We start from the raw sequence: 17,345 nt of genomic DNA on the forward strand, positions 1-17,345 counted from the left end.
CACTAATATTCAGAAGCTTTTGTTTTTTGCTGAGCCAATCATGTGATCTATAAACGTCACATGACTAATCACTCCGGAGCTGCAGAAGGTGTGATGAGCCAAACGTCGAGACTCTTTAAAGCTTCATCATTATCGGAGAAAGCCGTGTTGGATACAACTTTTGCATTTATATTTAGTTTGAGGCTATGCAGAGAACTCGAAACACCTCCAGGCAGGAGTGCTATGACGTGCAGTTGACTTAATGTGAGTGACAATCACGTCTATGTGGCACAATTCATGACTCAGATACAGAACGTGGGCGGCAAAGAGATGCCTGAACAAAACCCAGATCATGGAGACTCAGCAGTGACTCTCATCAGGAAAGAGATTTCAGCTGGTCGAGAGAGCAGCATGTCACCACATAACCGGACACTGCGTGTCATATCCACAAGTTTAGAAATAAAACTACTTAATGTAAAATAAGCATGTTTGCTTTGGATCTATCCATCTCTCTATCTGACTATCTATTTTAAACAACTGACCGACATCAGGCTGGTTTGTTTAGCTAATTAGCAGCTTGGATATTTTCTGTCTCGCATAAACTTAGCTTTTTTTCATTACTAGACGGCAGTAATTATAGCACTGATATCGTTCTGTATCATTATTACTGCTGCGTGATTTTTCTGTCAGAAAATTAAGCAACTTAACAACATATGGAGATTTTCCGATTTCAGAAAGTGATCGACTGCTTAAAGCATATTTCTCAACAATGTCCCCTTTTGACAAAAAACGTGCAAGAAATGATTTAAAACGTAATCCGACATATGCAAATTCGTCAGAAAAACGCAGCTAAGTTTAGAACAAGCATCTGTTTTTCTACATAAAACACAAAAACCTCAAATTAAAATTAGAAGAAGGTAAAGCGATTCTTCTACAACCACTTAAAAATATATCTGGCACGTGAAGATCATTGAGATATTTTATATCTGACTCAGAGGTGTTTTTTATACGCTCCAAACTTTTGTAAATAATGTTTCAAATGTTAAAAACAATCGCACTAAATAAGACGCGTGCCTCGCGTTCATTTAAAGGTAACTGTGGAAACCGATTTGCACCTCAGAGCAAAAACAGAAACTATGAAAAAGACTCAAATAAGAAAGTGTCAGACTGTGATATGCAAGGATCCAATTACAAGAAATGCTCTTTGAAACAATTAAAAGTTGAGTTTGGAATCGGATCTGAACCCGTTTGCGTTCCTGAAATGCTAACAATGGCTTGCTAGAGCGGCTAGTCGGGATCAAAAGAGAAAATGGACAAGGCTGCACTATTGTTCGGGATTATAAGGTGCCACTTGAAGTGACAGCCGTGGTTATCTTCCGTCCGTGTGCGACAAAGAAGAAAAACACACACAGAAGTGTCGAGAAAGCTTGACGGCAGTGCCTGTGGAGATAGCTATTGATGCTGTGGCCACGCGCTTAGCTTCTAGCAAGCCAAGGGTGATTCATCTTGAATTAGACCATTATAAAACATATCACATGGACAGAGAGAATCCAATTAAGACCCTGCCTCATCTTTTAGTCTCTCGCTCTGTCTTTCTCCCTTTCTCCCCCCTCCTTGCCTTACCACTCCCCTCTGTAAAGACATTATGCCATTTGGATTGGATTTACTGAGGTAGATTAGAAGCAGACACAGCAAAAATCCAGTCCTGAACGGGTGCAATGGTGAGGTAATGGATGGGAAAATACTGCTGCCTTCAGCACTCGCATTTGCAAACGTCCATTTCAAAACATCATACAAACAAAAATCTGCCTTTAATATTTCACTTCCATGTGGCAACGCTAAACATAAGTACGGGGGATTGAAATGCATTTTTCAAGGCTCAATTAAACCCTGTCTTAAAACTAATTTAATGATATGCCTATTAATTACGTCAATCCAATTTTGCTAAGAAAAGCCCCTAACCTAAGGTATTTCTGACACGCGTGTCAAACAACGAATCTATATATTACTAAAAGTGTCTCTGGATAGTCGATGTAATGTTTGCTTTAGCTCTATAAAACTTGCAGTGACTTAATTCACTGCGATCATAAGACACATTTTTGCATTTTTGACAATTTTATATAGAATGATCACACTTGAATCGCTCAGATGGTAGGGGAAAATGTATTTGGGAAAAGAAGTACGGGAGGCAGGAATAACTGGGTAAATGTTTACTTTCACATACATATATATGTAGATATATAGATTATATGGGAGGCAGGATTGAGCATACTTTTACTATATATCTTAAATAATTCTAAATTCTTTCATATACACGCAAACATATCTTCAAATACATGTTTAGAATTATTCATAAATGTTTATATTTATAAAGGTACATTTATAAGTTTAGTATAATAATTCTTAATATAAATAATATATTGATAATATAATAATTTTAATTAATACATATTATAATTTATACTAATCTATAATCATTGAATTTGATCATTTTTATTTATTTATTTATTATTGTTATCATTAAATAATTATAATTAATTCTATAAAATATACTGTGCTTTTTTACTACTGTTCTTTTTTTTTTAAATAATTAAATCACACTAAATTAAAATTGACAGTCCCATTAAGAACACAAACACAATACTAACCCATCCAGTGATTGTGATAAATGAGTGACCGAGGCCTGCTGCTGTTGATGCAGAAGCATGTGTGTGTTTGTGTAAGTGTGTGAAACTGAGATTCTGTTACACCCATAACTATCTTCACTGTCTTGTCCTTTCTCTTTTTCATCGCTGTCAATAAAACCTGCTGCCTTCCCAGGCAAAAGAAAGGCAGTCACCACAGCAACCGCCCTCCATTACAAACACACACACACACACACACACACACACACATCTCTGGGACAGAAGAGGAAGTGAATGCTTGATGACTGGTGAAGAAAAGGGGCTTTCAAGACCCCCTGCCTTAGACATATGGGCCAGCTCCCACCGCAGGAGGCATAAGAGATGGAAGGAAAGCAAAAGACAGAGAATCCAAAAGGGACTGAGCGATAGATGGATAGATTGGACAGAAAAGAGACAGAAAGTGTGAAACAGGGAAGATTACATATGTATACGAGTGTGTGACTGAGAGACACCTAGAAAGTGAAGGAATGATAGAGTGATCTGATTTGGACCGGTGCTCATGGAAAGTAACATTCATCTGCCATGTGACGCTGTACATTCATCTTAAAAGGTATGTTACACAAGCAATAAACTGTAAAGAAATGCATACATATATGCCCAAACTAAGAAAAGTGAGGGAATATCAAACCTTCAAAATACGTTTAAAATGATTATTCACCCAAAAATGAAAATGTTGTCATTGCTGTATTTTTTCATCCTGGCTTTCTGTAGGTAAAAACAAAATGTGATTTTCTCCATGCAGTTTTTTTTTCCATGCGGCATCAGTTCATATTTACTGATCATGTTTGTAAAGCCCATAAATGCCAATAACATCATAAAAGCAGGCAATGTGACTTATGCATTATATTTAACACTATTAAAGCCAGACGTTATGCTATTATAACAACCCAGACAATTTGGGTTAATAATCATGTTAATAATTTTCTGTTATTTTTTATGAAGCTTTGAAAAAAATAAAAAAAAGAAAAATATATATATATATATATATATATATATATATATATATATATATATATATATATATATATATATATATATAAATAACTCCATCAATCATTCTTTTCACTTAGACCTTTTCAATCAGTTCAAATCAACTGAACAATTCATTTGGGAATCAGTCTGTCAGGTCCAAGTGATTCTAGATTCATCAACTCACTCCTACAATGATCCAATCGGTGCTATTCTCAAGTTAGCAACTCGCTGCCTCCATCTCCCGCTCACGTCTGAATCAAAACGAGTCAAGAACGGTCGAGTAATAACATCCTCGGAGCTCGAGTGCTTAAGAAATTGACACGTTGAAACGGCTCCAAAGATCCTCAAATTGAACTCTGATTGGAAAGAACGCCAGCACAGAATTGAACCAATAACCACCAGCATCTTTCACCCAAATCAATTTGACACAAAGTCAAACTCCTTCCCCCTGATGTCTTATGAATTTCCTTCGGCTATTCTCTAGGGTGATTCGCCCTCAAAGGTTCACACAATACAAAGAGAATCGCAGCCAAGTCACAAACCGATATATATTGCACTGACCTCGAAACTATGGTCAAAAGTATAACTTTTTTAGCTCTTTCTGAATCTCCATTTCCCATAGCAGCACTTGACTACCTTTATAGAAGTTTCTACAGCAAAGGACAAAGCCAAACCCATCTGGACATGTTATATTTCACTGTGGAGTTGAAAAAAGGAACTAATTTAAAAGAAAAGTTATCACCCACGAGCAGCAGGATCTCAGGTTGTTCGCGCAGGTTTGTCTCAGATGTTGCTCGCTCTAAGTGCCCTATCCGCTGTGGCCAAGCACGCTAACTAATTGGCCACATCACTAATGCGCGCTATCACCGCTGTCATACACCTGTGACCAATGGGACTTTATCTGAAGTGTAGCACAAGGGATTCTCCAGCACACTGCAGAGAAACTCCACGGCTCATTAGTACCCTGAATGTGGCTATGGTGACAGGTTTAGGTTTGCCACCGCGTGTCACCTTTTCAGTGCGTGCGCAGCCATTAGCGGCCTTGGTTGAGCGATCTGTCATGGCTAAAGTTGTCCCACGTGCTGCTTTTCCCCATTTGCACCGCCCTCCCCTCTCTCTCCTTTCTCGGCGGTAAAAGATGGGAATGCTTACTCTGCACATTGAGCCAGGATGTACGGGACACGATGGCGCGACTGCTCACAGAGCGGCCCACTTGGCACTCGTAGGGGCCGTCGTCTTCTAAGCTCACATCGACAATCTGAATATGGTACTGGCCTGCAGGAGAAAGCAGATGGAGCAGAAATTATAAGGAGGAAAGAAGAGAATGTCATCTTATTGTTCTCATGGACAATGGAGCTGAAAGGACTTGAAAGTGTTCGATGAATATTCAGGGTTATGACAACTTAAACTCCGCTGATAGCATTTGTAATGCTGTTGAATAGTATGGAAAATCAATTCGGAGTCAGAAATAAGGAATTTAGTGTGATGTGCTTGGATAGCTTGAATTAAAATAGACCCTGTTTAGCATTCTAATACAAATCTGCAGTATTTGTTACCGCTCTTTACTCCTAAAAAAAAAAAAATTATATATCCTTGTGACATTATTGACAGGATTTTATGAACAAGCTTGTCCCAAATTGATTACAATATGCCTTATTTTGAAAGGATTTGTATACATTTATGTGCATATATTTGTATTAATATAAATTATAAATATGATAACGTATTACATTTCCCTTAAATATATACACGCATGTGTTTGAATTTATGCATACATGATAAACATACACAGCGCATGCACATATATAATGTAGACCTTTAGTTAGGATGCGTTTAATCATTTGACAGCACTAGTTTAGAAAAGTATAGTTAAATGTTTAAAAATGGCAATTTAAAATGTTCTCCGTCGACACTACACACCCAAAAACACATGCCACATGACTATTAATGGATGTACAACCATCGATATGTAGTTAGATTCCATGTTATTTCGATTGTAGATGCATCTGTGGACTTCTACCAATCTACCAACACATATCTATGGGTACAACAATGAGCATGATGTTATCGGTTACTCATACACAGAGTGAACATGGCCATCGCTTTCAAAAGTCTGTTTTGCATCGATTTCACTGAAACTCGACCCCAGTTTTCAAACTAAAACGGGGTCTGCAGCATTTTTTTTTTCAAAAGTCGCTGTTTTCGAGGGTCAAAAATGCCTGTGTAGTGAAAACGTCAGGCGTAACCATAACAAAAGTGCGTAAATTTGAACATTTACTTCCATTTTCGGTCACCTCTTTTTTTATGGTCAAATTCTCACTATTAACAAACAATTAACTGCGTCTTCTGCATCAAACTCCTGATTTGCTGTTTATTAAGCTGTTAGATGGGATTAGGGATGTAGAAAAAATGCTTTGTGAGTACTACTAAACATCCAATATATAATATGTCTGCTAGAGCTGGGCAAAAAAATCGTATGATATATTCACGCACATCTCGTCACTAAAGCCGCCTCCTTGATTAGCGTTATATATATCTCAACCACCTGTTTTCAAATTTAGAGGCAGTTAATACAGCCGTAGGTCACTGACATGCTACGTAATATCGCGTTCTGCCTCACAAATGAATCACAGCTCTCTTTGAAAACAGGTAATGGAGATTTACTGCTAATCAAGGAGCCAGCTTTTCTGACGAGATGGTCAAAATGCATCGCACCCACCCCTAATGCATGCTAATAAGCAACTAGTTAATTGCAAGAAGTGTTTTACCAAATTTTTAGCGGTCTCTACCATCGCACTGGTTCAATTCAATGCATCCTTGCTGAATTACACTATTCATTTATTTCCCCAAACACCTCTGGACCCCAAACTTTTAAACTGTAGTTTATGTTTTTATACTCCCTACGTGCTGCTCGTTTTAACAAACTGATGTTTTGAGTTTTTAAAAGCATATTTGAAGAGTTCCCACCATTAACACACATTTGAAGATGTCCAAATGCTTCTTGGAATCCACTCTTAATTAGCCAGAAACAAATCAGAGTAAAAAAAAAATTACAATTGTTGAATGGCGGTGCAAAAATTTGTATGCGATCTCAAATTAATGGCCCCAATTAGCGACAAACACTGCGGAGAGAGGAACGTGCTTCATTCTATTTGATGCAGGCCTTCAACATCTCTCCTTTGTGTGCGAGATTCTTGTTATTTACTAGCAGAATATCATGCCACCAAGGGGTTGTTTGTTCAACTACCATTCTGCCAGGATTAATGGCTGCTCGGGCGAAGTTTATGCAAGCTGTTCGAGCTTTGAACATTTTTCTTTTCCCCTTTTTTCCTTTTCTCCTCCCCTCTGAAGAAAACTAACATGCAGAAAATAGTATCCTGATATGACAACTTCCACGGCTGAAAAAAGGAGGTGTCAGCCAGGATGGCAGGATAATTAACACCAACCAGCAGCAATTTTCAGATCTATGTGATCATAGAAGGAGAGGAAACCACTTTCAAATCATTAATGATTTTCCACTCTCTTGAAATTGCACTCGGTACACGCCGCCGCCGTATTGCGGTTCGGGGTGTTTGCGAGAGCGTGTTTGAAGAAGTCCAATAATTACGCCTCTGACAACCAATATGAAACGCCGACGGGAACTCTGGCCCGTTCTCTTACTCATTTCCTTTGGCGAAGTATCAGAGTGTGCGAGCGCACCTACGGCTTGTCACGGATGTGCGTCTGTGTATCAGTAGATTAAGGTTGACAGGGTTAACATTAAAGATGCTTTCTGCATGTCTTTTTATGATATCGTTTGTCCCTTACACGGCACTCTTTATCAGTCATGCTATCAATGCCCGACGGCACGAGAGGTAACATTCAATAGCGTAAGCAATTTTTAAGCATTTGCACTTGCATTTGGCACAAACTGCCTCTCTCTCTCTCTCTCTCTCTCTATGCCGGATAGCAGCTTTTGTCCTCCACAAAGAGGAGCAGATGCTCAGGACTTGTTTAGCATTGTCTTTTAATTGGCTTTTTTTATATACACAATGCAAGCTGGCCAAGCATCGTAGGTTATTCAGTGCCTCAGCCCACTACACAATAATCTCAATTTACTCTCGGTGGACATTAAAAACAGGAGTAATTCAGAGCTGATTTGAACTTTATTTATTTATTTAGATGTAAGGGAATTGGGGGTGGTACTAAAGTCCTCTCACTCAAAAAGAAAGAAAGGAAAAAAAAAAAAGCTAATTTCTTAAATCTGTCTCCGGTGCTTAAATTAGAACCCCTTTGATAGCATCTCGCTAAGCTGTTTTTAAGAGAGCTGAGCGCATTTTGATAAGGAAGGCTGCATCTAAACTAGAAACTGAGACTGGGGCATCTATAGCCATTTGCAGATTATGAGCAAAACATTTTCTAATGATTCATGCTAATAATCTTTTACGCTGAACAAAAAAAAGATGATTTTTTCCCCTCTGATTTGTCATATCCCAAACACTCCAGTGCATCTTTCCAAGACAACAGAATATTAACAGTAATCTCAGAAAAGATGTCAAGAACATGTATATAATAACAATAATAAAAAAAAATAGAAATAATAACTATTTATTTATTTGTCCATCGAGGCTATTAAAAAAAAAAAATATATATATATATATATATATATATATATATATATATATATATATATATATGTGTCAAACAATTCATCCAAAATAAAGGTTTGTTCACTGTTCACATAATATGTGTGTTTATTGTGTATGTATTTGCACATGCAGTATATATTTAGAAAATATTTACACGTATTTAAATGTATATATTTATATTCACAGAATTTAAATTATCTATTTATATTATAAATATATTTAATATATAAAAAGCATACATTTTATATATATATATATATATATATATATATATATATATATATATATATATATATATATATATATATATATATATATATGATGAATGTTATAATAAATGCTTTACTTTCTTAAATTCAGCCAAGTTTATGAATCTTACTGTAGCATTTTTCACTCAATCTGTTTGGAGAAGAGTTTCACATTCCCGTGCTCATTGGGGACAGTTGCTCGCTCACGCACATCTAACAACATGTCAGCAAACATCTCAGCAACTCGTAGACGTTTGTTTTTAATCACCGCATGTCATTCTTTCCATCCCTCCGAGTTCTCACCTTTCTGCTGGTCTCCTGTCATGCTGTAGCGTGGGTAGCCAGGCAGCGATCTCTGAGGTCCCAGGAGCAGCCCGTCTTTAACCCACTGCACGGCCCCTGAGGCCCTCAGCACTTCACACTTCAGCAGAGCTGTGGCCCCCGCCCTGACCGTCACATTACGTGGCTCTGTCTTGAATGCCTGCTGCCCACACACACCTTCAAAAGAGAAAGACAACAGAAGAAAACGGAAGAGTTGATGTGAGTCAAGGTTAGGACGGAGAAATCTTTCATTACCAACACAAGCTTCTGAAGCTGCTGAAGGCTGCAGACACATTCTGGGACTAACTAGCTAAAAGTAGAAGTGCTATTTTACAGCATGCTTTTTATTAGACAGATGGAACAATGGCTATATTCCTTTTTTAAATGTCACATTGACAAAATAGATGCCTTTTTTATTCCAGTGAACTGATCTTCTCTCTTATATGTATCTCATCATATTAATGAGCTGGTTTGATCCTATTTGTAGCAGAAAGGATTGATTATTTTCAGTGTATCAATTCATCTAATCATATCTTAACACTGGAAAATTTGATTCACTCTAGTGAGTCTGTTGATTCGAACAAAATATGACTCACTGAATTCCATGCACGTTTTTTAAATACATGTAACAACACTATGTTCGCTACTTGTGCCAGTAAGTCATAAAAACCATCTTCCAAACAAGGTTTTTGCATAGAAACTGCATACTTTCATCATTCGTGTTTACATTGTTATAGCAAATAACAGGAATTAACAGTATTATAGAATTCCATTATAACATCATATCCATACATTAAAAATAGAAATAGGTCAAGCTAATATTATATGCAGCGGAAGACTGAAGCGAACCTGGAAATGAATTTCCAAGTAAAAAGGGAAAGCGAAAGCACCCATAATAAAACAGGAATCAACGTAGTTTGCATGTAAATATTTCACTTTGAATTTTGCAATGACTTACGTGTGACAAAAAAATCTCTAAAACAGTTTGAATGAATGCCTAGAAGTTACATTTTCAACCATTTTTGACATCAAATATTTAACAATCTTGGTCTCATCTCTGTCAAACATTTCCGACATAATTACAAAACAATTGTAAGTCAAGTCACCGTTATATAGCGCTTCACACAACACAGAAGGTTTCAGCAGGGATAAACAGAATAATAATAATTCAGTTGAAGAAAACTCATCAATTCTGCTGTAAAGCAGCTTTAAAACCACAAGAAGTCATCTACCAGCTAATAAGACATATTTTTCCCCTACGTAAATGTCCCGATTATTGTGGTGCTTCTAAAGATGATCTTTTCAGATTTTCCTGTGGTGTGATGTGTGTTCAGAGTGACTGAATCTGTTCGGATGAACATAATCGCGAATCGTAAATATCCAGCATGTTAAATATTTCTCGGAACCCCGAGAATAAACGCGCATAAAATCTGGAGATTATCACGTGAAACGTAACACTATCCAATCAGAAGGTAATCTGACAGAAGACCAAAGCATAATGACAAACTCAGTCATGGCGCAGCACTAAAGGATTGGAGGTTGGCAACAGAGCGTTTATACAACGTGTCCTGGAGAACATATTTACCGTGTTCCCGTGTCTGGACTCTGGATGAAAATCCGTTCGTGTGTGGTGTCCTGTCTTCATCACATTGCGGCACACCACACACAATAGGAACAAAACGGTGAAAGGATTTTTTTGCCCTCATGTTTGTGGTCCCTCACATTTCAAAAATCTTATAAGATTGAAAAAATCTTTTAGTGTGTACCCAGCCTAACCCAAACTATGTTATTTGTAGCAGTATTTTAAATACTACTTAGGGCAGATAGGGTGGATAGTATACACACTTGGAAGCAGGGATAGTGTAGATTAAATAACAAAGTATAAACTAATATTAATCTATTTTCAATAGGCTATATTTACCTGTACGATGAAGTCACCATATCCATGTCACCACAATTCAAGTAATTTAAAAGTATGCACACTAGACTCGGTTGCATTACCAGAGCAATTCTCAAGATTCAGGGCCAGGAATAACTCAGATCAAGTTAACAGCTCTCATTATCTGAGTGGGATCCAAATAGAGCTCAGACATTTCTCTTCTTTAATTATTCTCTCCCATTGTGCCGAAGGTCAACAACTGTGGTAAGAGATTTTTTTTTCCAATCTGAATGTTTGAAATGGCAAAGATAATTAAATGTCCTTCAACCTTCCATCTTTTAAAAACTTTGCACGGCCCGGTGGTTATCAGGTGTGCTCTTGAGATGTGGTGGTCTTGCAGGCAACGCCTGTTCAATCATGGCACAACGCTGTTAACATTTTCATTGTTTATTCTCTGTAAAAAAAAAAAATTTATTACAGAGAATACATTTTTTAATAAAATCTATTTAAAGTAAAATATCAAACTAAATTAAAGTTAATTAAACTAAACTATGTAAATTATTTGTAACCATTTTTGTTTGATTGATTTGATTAGATTTTTTTTTTTGTGAGCTTTGCCTCCAAATGTCATAAAAACACAATTATCATTAAAAATAATATTGGATTGAATAATATTTAAAACTGTGAGCGACAAGCAACATAATAAAGCTTTAGCAAATAATGCTTTAGCAAATGATTTTTATATGACGCATACATCAGTCATATATTTCACAATGTCAGGTCACATTTCTATAACTGTATTTTTTAAAGGTTTTAAGTGAATTTCAGTTGTTAACTAAAAACAATTAGGCATATTAGCTCTCATTACTCCTCATCATTTTTATATGTGACACATTTGACATCTTTTTCCTTTTATAACCAGTGTCAAAAATCATATCAAGAAGCCAAATGCGAGTAAAAATTAAGTTAGGAAACAAAAAAAAAGATTGCAGGAGAGAGAATCAGCAGGCTTTTGCAACTGTTTAATCGTTTTGCTCAATAGTTCTGCATTAAATTATGCAGACTAAGTAGTTCCAGCATAATTTTGGTTAACATGAATTATGTTACGCTTTACATGAGATTGTCACATATGGATGCCGAATTACCAGGCTTGCCACGACACTCTCCCCGTTGAAGGAAAATTTGCCTCCCACTATGATGTTGTACTTAAGTATTGTTATGCTGTTCCTCATCTCTGTGTATGTTTTATCGACGACAGATTGGAGCCAATTCAGCTCTGCAAATGAGTCAATAAAGTAATTACGGAGAATTAAATCTCTCCTGAGCAAGAAGGAGAGCAGGGAAAATGAAGGTATGAAGAGATCTCAAATCCCCTTGCTGTTTTCTCAGCTGTCAATACACCTACTGCTAATATCCACCCAGAAGAATGATGACTAGGCTACAAAAAGACGCCTGTTTCCTCACCACTTGGGCTGTGGCATTATGATTTGTGTGACACCCATCTGCTGATCATTCTTTCGAATGGAGTCGGCTTGTACCTGTCATAAACATGATTTAACGGGACATAACACTGACGATGACTCTCCGACGACCCCGTTGTGTAACATCAGGAATGCAATTGTGGAAACTCTGTGCGGGAGATCCCACCTAATTAAAAGAATGTGGCATTCAATGGGGGTTTGAGATTTAAAGGAACAGTGTGTTCATTTTTTTTTATCACTATCAGTGAATAACAACTTAAAGGGATAGTTCATCCAACAATAGGAGTTCTTTTGTCATAAAAAGAACATATTGAAGTGCAAACAACACTAAACCCCAATGACTCTTACTTTATTGAGATTTTCAATCACAATATTTCGATCGTTACACAATCATATGGTTTCATAATACACACTATAGGTTCTGAAGCCTTTCGAAAAATTGGTCGAATTTGATATCGCAGCAAATAAATATATGGGAAACACAGCCAGCTAACTTCGCGCCAGGCGCATTCACCCAATGAAATCATTGTATAGTCACTACGCTTAATATGGCCGCTCGATCGCAGGAAGCCCCGCCTTCTGAATGTAAGCGCCAATCACTAATCGGTAAAGTCAGCTGCTGTAAGAAGCACCCTGGTTGCTATAGAAACAGTGAGCATTCTGAGATGTACGCGTGCGACTGCATTTGCGCACTGGGTGATCTAGCTTTCTATAGCACTATTTGAGCAAAAGAAACGACATTGTTGTCAGATTTCATTGGTGATTTCACATATGAAATTTAAGAGAAAGGAGAAGAGGCTCTTCGAGTTAAATGTTCTTGAATTAAGAAAACAAATTTATCTTTTACTTTAAGCTTCTCTGACTGGTTCTTATACTACATGGATTCATCAAGAACACAAAAGGTTTTTTAGAGTGAAAAAATAATAGATTATTAAATTATTCCTCACAAAAATTAAGGTTCTTTATTGGCATTGATGTTCCCACGAAGAACCGTTAACATTCATGGAACCTTTACATTCCACAGAAAGTTCTAGCTAGTTGAAAAAGTTTCTTTATATAGTGTTCTACAGAAATGATCAAAAAAAGTTATTTTACGAAATGTTCACTAAAAGGTTCTTTGAGGAACTAGTCGTGGTTCTTTTATAAAATCGCTGTAAGAAAAGATTATCTGTAAATTTATTTTTAAGACTGTACAGCGCTTTCGTTTGTGTGTGTTTTTTATTGCCTTTACCATCCATTTCACAAAATGTTCTTTCATAATGAAAAATGTTCTTTGAATTATTATGTTCTCCGAACTAATTATTTTAAGTACTGTTTACTAAAAGGTTTTTTGGAGAACCCCAAAATGTTAATATACAACATTTCAACTTTTATTTTTAAATGCCCTTTTGGCGTTTTTTTGGAACTTGACAACTCTCTATACAGTCGTACGGCAAAAGTGGCCTTGATTTTTTGTGTGAGCCGGTCCTTTAAAGTCACGCGCACAAGGTAAAGACTTTCACGCTTTCTTTGTAACCCCTAGGCGTACTTTCTATGAAGTCGGCGTCAGACTTTTATCAAGCTCCTCTGATCCGATCGTGGCTTCAGCCAGCCTTCAAAGACCTCTTAGAGACTATGATTACTCGGACAGTCTTTAGTGTGAAAAAGCAAATGTAGCGCACACAAAAGGGTCAGCTATTTTAAGACACATTTTCTTGAAAGGCCGCTCCCGAGAGCACGGCCGAGACTTTTCAAACCCCGGCACCTCTTTTGAGCCAATGACAAATATCCAGTGCATCTGGGCACACTCGACTGCTCTCAGAAGCTGCAACTTCACATCAAGGCTGCATCAGTCACCTCACGTCAAACTCGAAGGGCGCGATTGGACACAAGCGACAAGCCGAAAAACACATTAGCATAATGTTTACATAAATGAATACGTAAACACAGCGGCAAGATAATCAGCATGGCACATTTAAATGCTGCAGCCAGCCCTAGTCGTGCGCTTCCCTTCCCTTCAGCTGCCTGTGAAGCAGCGATAGTAGAGGAAAGACATGTCAAACACGCACCCCGGCCTGATTCCGACTCCTGATGCGGCACGTTGACGTCTTATTTGAACAAGATAATGACATGGGATTAAGCCGCAGAGTACAATCTGACTTTTAGTCTATAGCGGGCGGCGCTAAACTACAGCTCCGGAACACAAAGTATCAGCGCTAATGCCATGTACAACAATGCATTATTCTGCTGCTTTTGTAGTCTAAATAAACACGGCTCTGAGATTTTAATCACAGCCCATGTGCGTTCCATTCAAGGACTCAAAGGAGAGGGAATTTCAAAGTCTGGATCAAAGAAAAAAAAAAAACTCTCATTTTTGCTTTGATTCAACCGGCAACGGTCGCTTCAGATTGACGGTTGAGTCATGGCTGCAAAGTTACGCATAAACGAAAAAGCACGAGGCGCTTCAAGAACAATTTGAACGCTTTCGGCCTCGATCGGCCAGATCGGTGATTCCAAACGTGCCCGCTGGAGACTTCTTTCGCTAGATGTTATATTCAGACGTAATTAAGGCACAAGCGGTGTCTCATATTTCACATACTGCAATCTCAAGCAATCTCCTTCCTCTAGAAAGCTTGTTGCACATTGCATAATGTATGAAAAGGTTGCAATTACAAGGAAATAATTGGATTTCTAATTATATTTACAAAGGAAACACTGACACCTTTTTATAAACAGTGCATCTGCGGTTTTCTATTCACAGTGGGGCTTTTAGCGGGTTTCGGTTGGGAAACCGAGCACGACGCAAAGTTTTTAGCGACAAGCAATTTGTCTTCTACACATGCTACATATGTAAGTGCTGCGAGACGCGACAAACAAAGGCCAGTTGTGAGGAAAAAATTCACAGTGTGCAGAGCACAATTAATTAATTACGTATGTAACAATACGCAAATTTACAATTTTAAATAATTTACAACAATTACATATAATTTTAAAATAACTGACACTATTATAGTTTTGGTTTAGATTTGAATTAGTTTTTATATTTATACATTTATATTATACATTTTTATATATATTTTACTTTTATTTATTTCAGTTATTTTAGTTACTTTTATTCTGATGAAGCCCTCACTATTTTTATAAAAATTAGGTTTAAATATTGAATATTTGATTATTTTTAAAATAATTTTCTCTCAAATATCTTTCTTTTATTCTATTATTATCGTATTTTGCTGTATTATAATTTATTTTTATTTGATTTATTTTTTCATTAAAAATACAGCACCTTTGTGACCTCATGCTTTTTTCGCTACTTTATAAACAAATTAATTTGGTTTCATTTTTAATATTTAGTTTTATCGATGTATTAAATTTTAACTAAATTAAAATCTCTTTTAAAAAAATATGATTTAATAATTGTAGCCTTGATTTTAGCCTAAGTATTCTTAATAAAATTATTATTATTTATTTTCTTAATTTCTTCCGGTATGAATGCATGCAGCCATACGCACATGCACCATCGTACATGAATTCAGTCATAGTCTAACACAACGGTTCCTCTGCACACACAACGAGAATGTTCCACACAAAGCAGATTATTTCCTTTGGTGCCATGCAACAACATATGCTACCATCCAGTCCAAATTGAGCCTTGGCATACAGTAACCAATTTCGTCTCCACTAAACTTGATTGTTGGAGCCTGCTAATATACAGGCAGCACAGTTATTATGAGATAAAAGCTCACAGCAAGATGGTGAAGAGAAGAGGGAGGAAGGCCTGGGATTCTGTGTCAAAAGCTTCTCAGACCAAGGAAGACGAAGGCAGGTTCGGCGCTCCGCACGGCGTCACGTGGCGTTAAGACGCGCAAATTGTATATATGCGGGCAGAATGGGAAAATGCAACAAGCAATCATTACAGTAAATTGCCTCGGCCATTCTTTCTATTCAGATGCAGTTTTGTCAAGCAGAGCTGAACCGGAGAGGGAACATTTACCGCATACAGCTGTGAGAGCAGAAGATTTGCTCATGGGCCAAATTGGCTAGATATACATTTTGTGTGATACACAAGAACTATTCAAGGGCGTTTTTTTATAAGCCACCTCTTGTGTAACAAAAAGTACTTGTGATTTACCAGAGCTTCAATGTCCATGACCAGCTCAGCACACAATGCTTAGAAATGTGTGAAGAGGAACGTGTTATAAATTAAACCTCGATTATATGGCAACAAAAGTTACAATTCCTTGAACATTAAATATTATATTAACGTCTGAATATTAACATTAATGTGCAATATGTGTATTAAGGTGGAATTATTATATTTATATTATATATTATTATATTAATAAATAATAAAAATGCTAATTATATTAGTAATAATAAAAATACTAATTATATAAAAGTATAATAATAAAAATACTTTTATCTTAAATAAATGTACAAAACCTTTTTATTTAACCTTTTTATTTGTTCCAAATTACATTTTTTTGTTTACATTTGTGTACTTAAATAGTTGCAATTAAAGTAAAATTACTCATTTATTTTTAATTAACTTATTAAGTGCCCCTATTATGGATGTTTGAAAATGACCTTTTCATGCAGTGTGTAAGTGAATGAAAATAAGTCCTGAAAGGTCTTTTCTTGTTGGTCTAAATGAAAATGCAATTTCAATCTTTGCCACTAGGTGCTGTTTTTGTAGCGGTAAAAGCTCACAAACACTGCTTTAAATGATTTTGACAAATCATGAAGGGGCTTGGAAAATGTATCCACTGAAAAATTGTTTGGGTGTCGTTAAAACAAATAAGGTAAAAATAAACGCTTGTTATAAGAAAATAAAAGCATTTTTTGACCTCGAATGCATTCCAACCTTTCATAGCCCGTAAAACCGTTGGAATGACAAATAACATACACAACAAAAATAAAATCAAAGCAAAATCTAAAACATAAATACAAATATTAATATAAACTGTAGTAGCATTTATCCTAAAATATCACAGTTATTTTAAAAAGCTTGCAATAAAACAATAAAAATTGCATCACATATACAATTTCACGATTGTGAAAATCTTTCTATTTAACAAAAGAAAATTTACTAAGCAAAATTTACGACAAAAATCTAGGGATAAAAATCCTATTTTTAAAGATGTTATTTTTAACAGACACGCATATATGTATAT

The 17,345-nt window shown here is 36.4% G+C and overlaps 1 protein-coding gene across 4 annotated transcripts in view; it reads right to left on the minus strand.

The window, feature by feature from the left end:
- The window catches only part of nphs1 (NPHS1 adhesion molecule, nephrin), a 74,323-nt gene that overhangs the window by 49,861 nt on the left and 7,117 nt on the right, over positions 1 to 17,345 (minus strand). For all 4 annotated transcript variants that reach the window (XM_043259971.1, XM_043259968.1, XM_043259970.1 and 1 more), the window contains exons 4-5: positions 8,815 to 9,009; positions 4,788 to 4,910 (exon numbers count right to left, since the gene is read on the minus strand). In XM_043259971.1, coding sequence (XP_043115906.1) covers positions 4,788 to 4,910; positions 8,815 to 9,009 — 318 coding nt within the window. The remainder of the gene's footprint in view (positions 1 to 4,787; positions 4,911 to 8,814; positions 9,010 to 17,345) is intronic.

Source organism: Puntigrus tetrazona, chromosome 15 (genome assembly GCF_018831695.1).
Source record: "Puntigrus tetrazona isolate hp1 chromosome 15, ASM1883169v1, whole genome shotgun sequence".
In the NCBI taxonomy this organism is placed as follows: domain Eukaryota; kingdom Metazoa; phylum Chordata; class Actinopteri; order Cypriniformes; family Cyprinidae; genus Puntigrus; species Puntigrus tetrazona.